General features: G+C 38.4%; 1 protein-coding gene across 7 annotated transcripts in view; it reads left to right on the forward strand.

Annotated features, from left to right (window-relative positions):
• The window catches only part of DHRS7B (dehydrogenase/reductase 7B), a 78,710-nt gene that overhangs the window by 36,773 nt on the left and 27,207 nt on the right, over positions 1–14,730 (forward strand). For 6 of the 7 annotated variants that reach the window (XM_007498466.3, XM_056806421.1, XM_056806424.1 and 3 more), the window contains one exon: positions 11,740–11,918. In XM_007498466.3, the coding sequence (XP_007498528.1) occupies positions 11,740–11,918 (179 nt within the window). Of the gene's footprint in view, positions 1–873; positions 998–11,739; positions 11,919–14,730 lie in introns of those variants that run through there. The other variant, XM_007498471.3, reaches the window with a different exon arrangement.

A 14,730-nucleotide genomic window follows, 5' to 3' on the forward strand; every position in this document is an offset into this window, starting at 1 on the left:
GAGTAACATTCGCTGATAAAGCACTGACAACAAGTGGAACAGCAATCACAGAATTAGAACTAGAGGAGTCACAGGACATAAAGGGAGATCTAAAATATACTTCAGTATTCTGATTCTTTAAGAGATAATTGTGATCCAAATATTTATCTAGAAGGAAATTCAGCACAGTAGAAAGAGCACTGGCTCTGGAGTTAGGAGTTAGTTACTGTTCCTTATGCTAATTTGAATTCTACCTCAAACTTACTAGTTGTGTGATCCTGGGTAAATGTTACCTGACTTCTCCAAACCTTAGCTTCTTTATCTATAAAATGAAAAATGATAATAATAGCACCTACCTCTGGGCATCATTGTGAGAATTAAGTGAGTTAATTTATGTAAATCATTTTGCAACCCTTAAAGTGCTATATAGTATAAATGCTAGTTATTATTACATAATTCTGAATCAGAATCCGGCCCTGTAATCAGGAAAACCATGGAGATGCATACTCTTTCCCAGGTCCCTTTGGTCATTGAGGCCATTATCAGCCTAAAGCTTTTGGGATTGTGTGTAGTATATTTTAGATCTCCCTTTATGTCCTGTGACTCCTTTAGTTCTAATTCTGTGATTGCTGTTCCACTTGTTGTCAGTGCTTTATCAGCGAATGTTACTCATTTGAAATGTGCATGAAATATCCATTCTTTTTGGTATTGGGTACTTGTTATTTAGTTAGAAATCATTATTCTTTTAACTTCAAATGGGTTTACAACTTTTTTTTTTTTTTAAGCTAGGGTTGGTGGGAGGGGAGGACAATGGACTGTGTTCTTCTAAAGGGCACGGAAGAAGCTTGCATATTGCTTTCCTGGAAAACTGTTCTCAGTAATCCTGAGCAGTGACTGCTGGCTGTGGAGCATGTGTCTGGTACCTTGCCATTTCCCAATTTGTCTGCCCTTGTGTCAGGAGTCCCAGGAAAGACACTGGCATTAGGACCCACTGCTGGCAAGGGAACTATTCTCAAAGGTAGGATATTATACTTTCTTCAATCCAAAGACTAGAGCTGATTGAGGACACTATTCTGCTGTTGACCAGAGTCACAAAAAGGGAGATTTTGCTTTCCTTTTAACTAAGATTCCTACTTTATGAAAAAAAGATTTTTATTTGCCATTTGTTACCTTAAGTAGACTAGCTGTTTTAGCTAGTACAGTAGTTGATTATAAAATTAGAATGGGGTGTGTATGTATTTTCAGAAAAGGAATCTTTAATTGCTTTTTAAGATATTGGGCCACTCCTTGCCTCATGATTTTAGTGTTACTTCCAATTGGAATCTTTCTTTGCCCTATAACCTGATAATGCTGTGGGTGACTTTGTGAATTTCTTTGTTGTCCAGGCTTTTTGACTGCCCTGAAACTATTTCTGACCTTTAAAAGATTTTAATATACCTTCTCTTAGAAAATAGCAATGTTTTTATTCTCAGAAGAGGGTATTTAACTTAATGAGTGGGTTTAATTTCTGTGTCATATTTGAACAAAGTCCAGTAACCAATGTCAGCGAATTGAAATTTTGGGATGATGGTGATGGGTCTTTTTTCTTTTCTGTTTTTTGGCTTTTAAAAACTGCTAAGGGAAAAGAAAAGAATTCTAAAGGAAAATTCTGCCTGTGAGATATAACACAAAGTTCTTGCTGACAAGGAAGAAGGAGGGTTAGAAGGAATAATGACTATCCCCTAGATGCAGTGGATCAGCTACAACATAGTGTTTCATTTCTTATTTATTGTCCTGGGAATCATTTGGAAACTTAGAGTAATTGAATTCCAAGTGAATAGTGATATTTCCTTATCTCTCAGAATGAGTCTGAAGCTAAGTGCTAGTGGTTAATTTGAAGAGACTCTTCCATCTTTACTTTAAATTCTGAAAAGTTGGGTAGTTCTGGTTCTATTTTGTAGTTGATAAAGTTTAAAATAGGCTTAATGTACTAATGATATCTCAAAAGTTTAGCCATTTAAAATGTACCAGCCATATCAAAATAGACTTTAATGCCATTTCCCCAAGAAATAGTAAAATTTAATTGTGTTCATACAGAAATAAGTTATATGTAGGGCACCATGTATTTATTTATAGCTGTAGTTGTCTGTTACTTGGTACTTAAGGATGATTCATTCCTTATTTTCCAGACCTAATAGCGCTTTCTCTCTATGACTCTACTTCCCACTATGATCCAAAAGATACTATTACATGTTCCCCCCTTCATTTCTACATGCTGATCCTTAAATATGGAAGTCATTTGAGCAAGGTATTCCCCCTGCCCCCCATTTGATGCTTTCAGCATTGTTACAGATTAGTGAACAGAACATTATACAAAGATTAGGTTTCTGAAATCCTAACTAGTTATTAGCTGTGGGCTTCAAACATTATGAACTTAGTTTACTGTTATAGTTAATAAGTATTATTTATGTAAAGAAATTCTTTTATAGGTCTTATCCCCCAAATAAAAGCTAAAAATGCATCTTTTCTATTTTTAGTACTTTAAACAGGACATTTTTTCTCTCTCTAGGTTGAGATGTATGCCAGCCAAGAAACAATTGTTTTGTGTTACTTTCCCTTTTGAATTTTTTTAACCTAAACTCTTACCTTATGTCTTAGTATTGTAAGGGGTAAAATTAGGGGTTATTGACTGAATATATTATACTAGTGGTTGCCAGGGATTAATTCAATCCCAATAAAATACTCAAGTCAGTTTGGGATTTTTATGGTGGTTTAATTACAATAGAGGGAAGGAAGTAAGAAGAAGAGAGAAAAAAGGGTACACGTTTTCTCTGGCCTAGCCTAAGCTAGTTCAGAGAACTCAGCCACAAGGCCTCCTCAGAAGATTAAAACTAGCTCGGCTTCCAGCCATGAGGTCGACTGCAAGATGAGAGGCCTCCTAAGAGGATAGTGCTTTAGGAGGTAAAGGAAAGGAGGAATCAGCCCAACCACTCACCCAGGTCGCTCAAGGAAGACGCCTCAAGTAACCCACGCTACAGAGCTTTTCCAATCATGTCACTGGCAAGCTGCAACCCCCAAACCGCCAAGATGCCCAGCACACTTCCACGAGCCACACAAGCCAGAGAGAGAGAGCCATGTCTCCGCAAGAGAGAGCCCAGAGAGAGGAAGTGACATGAAATATATAGACCGGTCTTTACATCACTTCCTGCATCTCACATGTACCAATAGTAGCTTAAGCTTGACTTAGGACAGCCCAGGGGGTCTGTCAGTTGTTTCTTATTTGTCACTTGCTAGAACATGTCTGTCCTTAAGTAGGGGTGTATACATTCCTGGTTGCTAGGATTTTAAAGACTAATCAGGGTGGAGAAAATCTAAAATTCACAGTATCATTTCTAAAACAAGAGTACTAAGGGTTTAGGCATTTGGAGTAAATGACTTGCCCAGGATCCAAAGCTAGAAAGTGAAGTATCTAAGGCCAGATTTGAACCTAGGTCCTCCTGACTCCAAATCTAGCATTCTGTCCACTGTGCTACTACCTAGCTCCCCCTCCTTTTTGAATTTTTTGATGGAAGATGGTACCTTCAAAGAAAGAATGAATTAACTTAACAATTCAGTCCTGACTACTGAGAATGGGAAATGGTAATATGTCAACATGTGTGGTGGAGGTGGGTAGTAGAGAGCTAACTTCAGAGCTAGAATGCCCTGGATTCAAGTCCTGCATCTGACACATTTTCTGAGAACAAGAGTAAATCACTTAGCCATTTCAGTGTTCTAGGTAACTCTTAAGATTGAAAGTTGAGGAGAAAATTGCTGACTGCTTTGGTGGGCTGAGTTTGGGGAGTCTAAGAGGTGTGAGGGAGATTTTTTACATCATTTGAAATGGAAGCTTTAGTTTCATATCCCCCAATTGCTGAGTAAATAGAAGAGATCAAATAACATGTCCTCTTTTCTGGCTAATTCTCTCATTGCTGCTGTTTATATTTCTAGTAGGGGAGTAGAAATAAGATGGATCTTTGAGCCCCTGAAGGGACTCCCTTGGAACATAAGTGATTATCACTGTGAAACTCCTTGCTTCAAATGAATAGGAGAGTTCATCTGAGATTGAACTTGATTCTTCTAAATATATATAGCACACTTTGGTTTGGCTACTAAATATGTTTTTTTTCCCCCTCATAATTTGTTCCCTGGGCTGCTGGAACAGATCCATAACTGATTTTAAATTCATTTTTCATTCTAAATCCTTAACAATACACTTGATTGAATGCAGGAATCTACTCTCTCCATAGAAATATAGCTTATAGGATGACAAATGGATTATGTTAACCAAGCACCATGTTTACTTGAGGCAAAATGTCCTCCAGTTCCAGGAGATCCAGATTGGAATAAAGTATTGTTTCAGGTGCTTATGGAATCCCAGAAAGTTCTTCCTTGGATTTGGAAATTTATAAGATGGTTTGTAGTTTCTCTTTCTTTTATCCATTTTATGTCTTGCTATTTGGGCTTTAGTTGGATTCTCAGTATCCTCCGTATATAAAAGATGAAAATCATAGGATTCTTCTTCTAGTAGAACCATACTTAAATGACTCGTTTTAAACTATCTCTCCTAGATGTGTGAAACAGTGGGGGAACAATACTTGAGAGTTCATCTCTTCCAGCCTTCTTGGCCTAGTTTTTCTGTTTATAGGACAATTTCTATTCCAAAGCATTTTTTAAGGTGTTCTGAGGTTTCCACCCTCATGAGTGGGTAACCAGCATTGAGAAGAATGCAGCCAAATGAATGACAGGTTGCTTACAGCATGTTCTCTACTTTGGAGTTCTGTTTGATTTTGGTCAACTCCAGTTTTGTCAGTGTGAACTGAAAAAAGAATTAGCAGCTGTGGTCTGAGGGTATCTTGGGAGAGAGAACAGAGGACCAAAAAAAGTTTGGTCCTAGGTTGGCCTGTGAGATTCAGGGCCTAAGAAAGTGTTGGCAAACCTTTTAGAAACTGAGTGCCCAAAAGTCCCCCACCTTACCCCAGACAGGGAAGGGAGGAAGAAGCACTCCCATTGGGCTTCAGGGCAGAGGGGTGGATGGTGAAAGAAATATCCTCAGGTGTGCTTAGAGCGGGGAAGTGAGCAGCTCCCTCCAGTATGCTCCAGCATGTGTATCATAGATTCAGAATCAACCTGGACCTAGGGTAATTCTAATGTTGACTCAAGGCAGACTGGGCTTACTGAAGCTGCTTTGGATTGCTGTACCTCTAGGGAAAAGACCAGAATTAATCCAATCAGAGAATACAGAAAGAAGTCACAAAGAGAGAACTGTTGGAGATGTGTTTTGTTTTTCTTCTCTTAATCTTATCTTATGTCTTCCTACATCCTGTCATCTATCCCTCAATGTTATTTTGTGAAAGAAGTAAAAATAAATGTAAAATCATAGTTCTCTAAGGTTTGCCCATACTCTTTCTTAGTTGATTGAACTAATGGGCATTGAATGAAGCTGTCTTAAATAACACAGCTTACTCAGAAAATGGGTTCTCTCTCTCTCTCTCTCTCTCTCTCTCTCTCTCTCTCTCTCTCTCTCTCTCTCTCTCTCTCTCTCTCTCTCTCTCTCTCACTCTCTCACTCTCATTCTCAACAAACACACACACACACAGCCACTCTTCAGAGGAATGGACCCCATTGACCCATCAATACTAGCTGAACTCTTAAGGAAAGATCCTTGGATCTCAGGAATATCCCTAGAAGCTGTAAAAGTAGGTCAGGGGCTACCCTGCCTTTATACCATGGTCATCTGGTCTGTGTTTTCTAGAGAATGCTAAGCCATAAATAGGGTAAAAGGCTCTGTACTTTGGAAATAATTTTCATTCTTAGTGTACCCAAGCCTAGGTTTGGCAAGATAAAGAGTGAAAGCAAAATATATTCATTCTGCAGGAGGTGAATATTGATGGAAGAGAATGATTTATTACCTATGAATATTAGACAGTACAGTAGATAGAGTGGAAGGCCTGAAGTCAGGAAGACTCATCTTCATGTATTCAAATTTGGCCCTAGACACTTCCCTGGGCAAATCACTTAATCCTGTTTGCCTCAGTTTCTTCATCTATTAAATGAGTTAGAAGAAGAAATAGCAAATCTCTCCAAATCTCTTTGCCAAGAAAACCCAAATGAGTATCATGAAGAATTAGATATGCCTGAAAATAACAAATTGTTTATTTTGATTTGGGTGAAATTCCTAAATGGATTTTGTTAGGCATGGCAGAAATTATATATGTAGTTAAATATTCAAATCATGTAATTGTGTAAAAGAGAATTCTTTGTTCTCTTTGAGTTTACGCTTGTGAAAGGGAATCCTTTATTCTCTTTGCCTTGTTGGAGTTAACACTTTGGTTAACAATAACTTAAAAGTACCCCTATTTAGTACCTCACTAGATTGTGAAGACAGGATTAACTCTCCTTTGTCTACCTTTTGATTGAATCAACAAAAACTTGAATTAGGTGGAGGAGCACTGATACCACTTAGAGAATTCACACCCTCAGAAACTCAAATCAGCCAGGAATCTGTGAACCCTTTTGATGAGTATTCACCCCTCCAGATGAGAACTGGTTCCCACAAACACTGGCCCCTGGGCAGTGCTAGACAATTTGGAAACTGTGATTGGCCCCTGTGAAAAGGGGAAGGGACATGAAGCCACTATAAAAGGCCCTGAATTTATGGAGCTAAAAAAAAGTCAACTCTAAGAAGGAAGTCCGATTCAAGAACTAGTTGAACTTCAAGAGGGAAGTCAGCTTCAAGAAGGTCTGCTCAAGGAAGAAAGTCAGCCTCAGGAATCACCTTCAACTTGAGTCATTGTCTTGACCTGCCTCTTGGAGGGAACTTGAGTGAGTGGATAGGTGGCTTTCTCTTCCTGTCTTCTGAAGAGAGTTTATTTCTGGTTGAAGGTCAATAAGTCCTGGCTGAGTGAGCACTGCTAATGTCTTCTTTACCCTTTTTGTATTTCTCTACTTTCACTCTTTTGTAAATAAAAGCTATTAAAGGTCATTTTGACCTGAATATAAAGAAGGAAACTATAAGCAAATTAGGCGAACACAGAATAGTATACTTGTCAGATCTTTGGGAAAGGAAAGACTTTAAAACCAAGCAAGAGCTAGAAAAAATCACAAAATGTAAAATCAATAATTTTGATTCCATCAAATTAAAAAGGTTTTGTACAAACAAAACTAATGCATCCAAAATTAGAAGGGAAGCAACAAATTGGGAAACAATTTTCATTACAAAAACCACTGACAACGGTCTAATTATTCAAATTCATAAAGAACTAAACCAATTGTACAAAAAAATGAAGCAATTCTCCTATTGATAAATGGGCAAGGGACATGAATAGGCAATTTTCAGTTAAAGAAATCAAAACTATTAATAAGCACATGAAAAAGTATTCTAAATCTCTTATAATCAGAGAAATGCAAATCAAAACAACTCTGAGGTATCACTTCACACCTAGCAGATAGACTAACATGACAGCAAAGGAAAGTAATGAATGCTGGAGGGGATGTGGCAAAGTTGGGACATTAATGCATTGCTGGTGGAGTTGTGAATTGATCCAACCATTCTGGGGGCAATTTGGAACTATGTCCAAAGGGCATTAAAAGACCGTCTGCCTTTTGATCCAGCCATAGCATTGCTGGGTTTGTACCCCAAAGAGATAATAAAGAAAAAGAAGTGTACAAAACTATTCATAGTTGCTCTCTTTGTGGTGACAAAAAATTGGAAAATGAAAGGATGCCCTTCAATTGGGGAATGGCTGAACAAATTGTGGTATCTGTTGGTGATGGAATACTATTGTGTTCAAAGGAATAATAAAGTGGAGGAATTCCATAGGAAATGGAACAACCTCCAGGAATTGATGCAGAGTGAGAAGAGCAGAACCAGGAAAACATTGTACACAGAGACTGAGACACTGTGGTACAATCGAAGGTAATGGAGTTCTCCATTAGTGGCAATGCAGTGATCCTGAACAACCTGGAGGAATCTACAAGAAAAACCACTATCCACATTCAGAGGAAAAACTGTGGAAGTAGAAACACCAAAGAAAAACAACTGCTTGAATACATGGATCTAAGGGATATGGTTGGGGATGTAGACCGTAAATGAACATCCTAGTGTAAACACCAAATGGAAATAGGTTCTGATCAAGGACACAAGTAATACCCAATGAAATTGCACATTGGCTGCCAGAAGGGTGGGTGGAGGGGAGGGAGGAAAATAATGTGACTATTGTAACCAAGGAATAATGTTCTAAATTGACTAAATAAACTAATTCAAATGGGGGGGAAATAAAGGTCATTTTGACTTTGAATTGGCAACTACCATATTATTTATAATTTTCATATACTTTAGTCAACCATTAAAATTTAATTCTTACAATTGACAGATGCAATTATGACCTTATTCCTTTTATTGGCATTGTAGACTTGGCCTGACATTTAGGTAGAGCCTTAATTTTCATTATGTCTTATGCATAATCAACCACATTAAATGAAGATTATGGAATTAAAAGGTCTCTCTAGGTTATAGGAGACAGTCAGCCAGCTGACAGTTTCCTCGTGATCCTGACTCAGTGGTACTGTAGAGGTAAAATCTCTTTGTTGTCAGGAAACAAAGCAGAAATAGTCTTCAAAACATGTCAGGACAGTCCAGAAGTCTATGAGGATTGTATACAACTGCTTTCATGCAAGAAATGATTAGACCTTTGGCATGTGATCTGATCCTTGCTCTGATCTTATTTTAGAAGCAATAAAAATGGTTTTCATTTACTAGATCATCTGTGTTCTTCTAACAGTATTACAAGATATTATAGGCTTGATATTTTTTACTACCATGCTTTTGCTGGAGCTTCCTCCAAGTCACATCCATTAATCACAGCTATCTATTCCCCAAAGGTCTGCCCTAGGCTCTCTTCTCTACACTGTTTTGTTTAGTGATCTCATTAGTTCTCATGGTTTCATTTATCATCTCTTTGCACATGATTCTCAGTTCTATTTATCCTGCTCTAACCTCTCTCCTGACTTCTAGTCTCATATCACCAACTGACTATTAGGCCTCTCAAAATGGATGTCCTTTATACATCTCAAATTCAGTATGTCCAAAATAGAACTCATTATCTCTCCCTTCTCTTTTTCATTATCTTTTCATGCTTCTTTTTTTCTGAACTTTTCTATTAATGTTGAAATAATCATCCTCCCAGTTGCCCTAGTTTGTAACTTTGGTGTCATTCTTTTTTAAACCCTTACCTTCTATCTTGGAGTTAGTTAATACTGTGTATTGACTCCAAGGCAGAAGAGTGGTAAGGGTTAAGCAATGGAGGTTAAGTGACTTGCCCAGGGTCACACAGCTGGGGAGTGTCTGAGGTCAGATTTGAACCCAGGACCTCCTGTCTCTAGTCTGGGCTCTTTGGTGTCATTCTTAACTCCTCACTTTTTCTCACTTTCCCATGCCCTCATCTTGCCAAGACTTGTCAATTTTGTCTTTGCAACATCTCTCAAATATTCCCCCTCTCTCCTCTAATATTGCTAACACCCTGGTGCAGTATCACATTCACCTTAAGCTTACACTATTTCAGTAGCCTCCAGGATCAAATAGAACATCTTTTCTTGGACTTTTAAAGCCTTTTATAATGTGATCCTTTCTTACCCTTCCAGTCTTACTAAGTTTTTCCTCCTTTGTCCTGGAACGTTCTTCCTCCTCATCTCTACCTCCTGGTTTTCCTAAAGACAGAACTCAAATTCCACTTCCTAAGAGCAGCATTTCCGGCTGTTGCCCACTGCTAATAGATTGTCAGAGATTATCTTCCATTTATACTATATATGTTATATGTATATTTATGCTGGCATGTTTTTCTTCCTCATTAGAATGTAATCTCCTTGAGGGCAAGGACTGGTTTTGTACTTTTTTGTATTTTCAACCCATAACACTGTGCCTGAATCATAAATAGGCACTTCATAAATGCTTATTGACTGGACTGACCAACTGTGCAGGAAATCTGGCTTCTCTTTTAGACAGGGATTATTGAATTAATAGTTAATATTAAGTTTCCAGTCATGGAAGTCTAGTAAACTATAGAGGATAGAGTGTCATTTTCTTTCAGTGTTATTTTTTTTTCTGGCTCAATTGACAAAGGGTGTACTGATCTGATTGGAAGGATGTTCAATCCTATTAGGGATATACAAGGGCATTTAGGTGACCCAGAGGTTAGAGGGCCAGGCTGGAGATGGGAGGGCCTGGGTTCAAATGTAGCCTCAAATACTTCCTAGTTATGTGACCCTGGGCAAGTCACTTAACCCCATTTTCTACTCCTTACCACTCTTCTGCCTTGAAACCAATACCAATTCTAAGACAAAAAGATAAGGATTTTAAAAAACAAGATATAGAGTGCTGTGGGCTAAACAAAAGTATTTAGTCATGCTTATAGTCTCCTAAGAATGTAATTCTTTTTTTTTAAACCCTTACCTTCTGTCTTGGAGTCAATACTGTGTAGAGTGGTAAGGGCTAGGCAAAAGGGGTCAAGTGATTTGCCCAGGGTCACACAGCTAGGAAGTGTCTGAGGTTAGATTTGAACCTAGGACCTCCTGTCTCTAGACCTGACTCTCAATCCACTGAGCTACCCAGCTGCCCCCAGAATGTAATTCTTGAGAGCAGGAATTCTTTGATTGCCTAGCCCTTGCCAATCTTCTGTTTGTAGAAATGATAAGAAAGAAGAGAAGGATTTTTAGGGGGTAAAAAATGAGGACATTGGGATACAAGGGGGCTTGTGTCCATGGTCACATTATGCATTAGAGGTTAATCTAAGAAGATACTCAAGGTCTTCCAACTTCCAGACAGAACTCTGTTCTGCCTCCCTTGCTTTAGTCTTACTCTAAATCTTCTCATTGCCTCTAAAAACTAGTAATCTGTGAGAGGAAAGGTAGCATGGTGGTTAAAGAGCCGAGCCTGGGAGTTAGGTCTGGCCTCTAAAACATACTAGCCATGTGACCAAGTTCATTGCTGAACTAGTTGAGAGAAGAAGGAGTTTCTGTAACTGGAGTTCCCTACACTGGTAAAAGATTTAGAACTTTCCTACCCCCCCCCCCCCCAATAAAGAAAGAAAAGAAATCTGTGGTTGAGCTCCAGGGAGTTGCTTTGGTAAATAGTATTTTGCAGTTCTGTGCTACAACATATATTAATACAATAATGCAAATATAAAGCAACTTTGGTAGCATCAGTGTTGATTGTATGGGATTATATATGATTGTATATAAAATGTATACAGAAATATATAACATGTTATATATTTATATATAAATGAAAATTATATATAAAAAGAAAAAAACATAAGGAAAAGAAGTCAATATTTACAAGCGTGCTGGAAAGGGAGGTCAGCTAGGTAGCTCAGTGGATTGAGAGCTAGGCCTAGAGACAGGAGGTCTTAGGTTCAAATATGGCCTCAGATACTTCCTAGCTGTGTGGCCCTGGGCAAGTCACTTAGCCCCATGCCTAGCCCTTATCACTCATCTGCCTTGGAGCCAATACACAGTATTGATTCCAAGACAGAAGATAAGGGTTAAAAAAAAAAAAGAGTGTTGGAAAGGAGCTTTTGGGAAGCTAAATATCTAGTATACTATTTTGGGAAGGAGGTAATATTTACTGGGGCTCAGAGCTTAGGTTTGATAGAGAGATCTGAGATACTACTCAGAGGGAAAGAAGGAGATGATTCATTTCACTTAGACTGCCACAAAATTCTTGTTTTTTGTACCTAACACTTCTAGGAGGATTGTACTGAAGGGGAAGCTGATGGATTATATCACCTCCATTGCCATTATCCCCCTGCTGGTTGGCTGCATGGGAATCTTCGGTCTCTTCAGGTTTCTACAATGGATACGAATGAAGGCCTATATCCAGGATTCTGTAGTCGTGATTACAGGTGCAACCTCTGGACTGGGAAAAGGTGGGTTCCCAAGAATGTTGTTGTATGATGGAAGAGTAGGGAAAATTAATCTAAGCACTTAAAACCTGGGAGCCTAAAAGATGCAGGAGGTAATACTCAAGTTAAGCCTTGAAAGACATTAGGGATTTTAAAAGCTAGAGCTTAGGAAGTAGAACATTCTAGAACCAGGGACACAAACAATTGGTTTAGGCAAAAACTAGATGGGGAACAGGTAATAAATAGCACAATTGTGCTTTTTTTCTTTCTTAAACCCTTACCTTCTGTCTTAGAATCAATACCACATATTGGTTCCAAAGCAGAAGAGCAGTAAGGACTAGGCAATGGGGGTCAAATGACTTGCCTAGGGTCAGACAGGAAGTGTCTGAGGCCAGATTTGAACCTAGGACCTCCCATCACTAGTCCTAGCTCTCAATTCACTGAGCTACCCAGATGCCCTCTTTTTCTTTTTTAAAAAATTCTTACTTTCTATCTTAGAATCAATACTAAATATTGGGTTCTAAGGCAGAAGAGTGGAAAGGGCTAAGCAGTTGGAGTTAAGTAACTTGTTCAGGATCATATGATTAGGAAGTGAAGAACCCAAGTTTCCCTGACTCCGAGTTCTGGTACTCTATCCACTGAGCAACCTAGGTTCCCCCTCCTTTATTCTTAAATCCCCTACTCCCCTATCCTATCACTGTTCATCTTTTACCAAATCTCAACCCACCATTAACTTCTTTTGGTCCTGCTTCTGTGGTGCTGAGCTGAGCCAGACAAAGTCATTTAAACATGCTGACTGATCCACTCCAAATTTGTGTGTTGTCTGGTCCTTTGCTCTAGCAAGTTAATCCATTGGCTCCACCCTAATTGTTTTTCTATCATTCCCTAGAGAAGCAGTTCCAAACCCTTCTCTTCCTAGTCTACTTATACCACTTAGTTTATTTAATGAGAAAATAAGGACAAGAGACCATGAGCTCTCTATTAACCCTGTATCATCCCTGCTTTTCTCCTTTAATCCAGGCTCTAATGAAGGCTTCTTGTCAAGGCCAGCACCTCTATATGTAACCTTGACATTTCATTCCTATTACCTTTTCTAGCATATTATCCCCACAGTCTTCCCCCTCTTCTCTCTAATCATCCCCCTTTCCTTCTCAACTTACTCCTTTCTTACAATCTATAAAAATGGCCAGGACTCCTAATTAAAAGATTATTAACTCATTAAATATTCCTTCCTTAGTACTATCATATGCTATTATCTTTTTTTATTTTAACCTTTAGATACAAGTATCAGTTCCAAGGCAGAAAAGTGATAAGGGATAGGCAATTGGGGTTAAGTGACTTGCCCCAGAGTCTCCAGGCCTGGCTGTATATCCACACTGAGTTATCCAGCTGCCCTTTCCCTACCTTTTTTCTTTTCTTTTCTTTTCTTTTCTTTTCTTTTCTTTTCTTTTCTTTTTTTAAACTCTGACCTTCTGTCTTAGAATCAATACTTTGTATTGGTTCTAAGGCAGAAGAGTGGTAAGAGCTAGGCAATAGGGGTCAAGTGATTTGCCCAGGGTCACACAGCTAGGAAGTGTCTGAGGTCAGATTTAAACCCGGGACCTCCAATCTCTGGATCTGGCTCTCAATCCACTGAGCTACCCAGATGCCCCCTCCCCTACCTTTCTTCTCAGTTTCTATCCTTCCTGGTGAAATCCTTTCCTTGCTTAGGCCCTTATGATGGCTTACTCATATTTATCCTTTTATGTTTCTTATACTCCTAAATTTGGAGTATAGTGATCCTTTCATCAAGAATGTTTGGAAGTCCCCTGTTTCATTAAGGGTCTTTTTTCTTTCTATAGGATTAAACTTAGTTTTGCTGGGTAAATTATTCTTGGTATAAGCCTATACCTGTGATGGCAAACCTTTGGCACATGTGCCAAAGATGGCACACAGAGACCTCTCTATGGGTACATGCAGGCCCCGGAATGGCAGATAGGAGTCTGTCCCTGACCTTGAATGCAGGGGTGGGTGGGGCACTGCACGTAGTTGGGGCAGAACAATTAGAGGCAGGATATGGCATACAATGAGGGCAGGCATGGCCATGCAGTTTGGGGGTGGGTAGGGTATGGCAGGGGGTCCCTAAATGGTTCACCATCCCTGGCCTATGCCCTTTGCTTTTTGGAGTATTATCTTCTAAATTCTCCACTGCTAAATCTTCTGTGATCCTGGCTTTGGCTCCTCAGTAATTGAATTAATTTTTCTCTCAGTTTGAAACAATTTTTTCTTTGACCTAGAAGCTCTTGATTTTGTCTTTAATGTTCCCAAGAGTTTTTATTTTGTTTGTTTTTTTCAATTTCTCAGAAGATAGCCAGAATATTTTTTCAGTTTTCATTTTCTTATTCAAAGAAGTAATAGTTAGGCAGGTTTAAAAATATATATTTCTTGAAATATGATATCTAGGCTCTTTTTTGTTTTTTAGTCATACTTTCAAGTAGTACAATGATTCTAAAATTCTCTCCCCTTGATCTGTTTTCTAGATTAGTTGTTTTTGATATGAGATACATTATACATTTACATTTCTCTTTTTTTCCTTCTTTTGACTTTGTTTTAATATTTCTTATCATCTCATCAAATTCTCTTTGGTCCATTCTAATTTTCAAGGAATCTCTTACTTCGATAAAGTTTTGATCTTCTTGTGCCACACTATTAATTCTATCTCTCCTTTCTTTCATAGCTCTCATTTTTCCCTAATTGTTTCCTTTAGTGCTCTCATTTCATTTATAAAAATATTTTTAACTCTTTTAAAAACTCTTGCTTCATCTCTTGTTTTTTAAATATATTTTTTAGTTGATTA

This window comes from Monodelphis domestica, chromosome 7 (assembly GCF_027887165.1).
Source record: "Monodelphis domestica isolate mMonDom1 chromosome 7, mMonDom1.pri, whole genome shotgun sequence".
Taxonomy (NCBI): Eukaryota; Metazoa; Chordata; class Mammalia; order Didelphimorphia; family Didelphidae; genus Monodelphis; species Monodelphis domestica.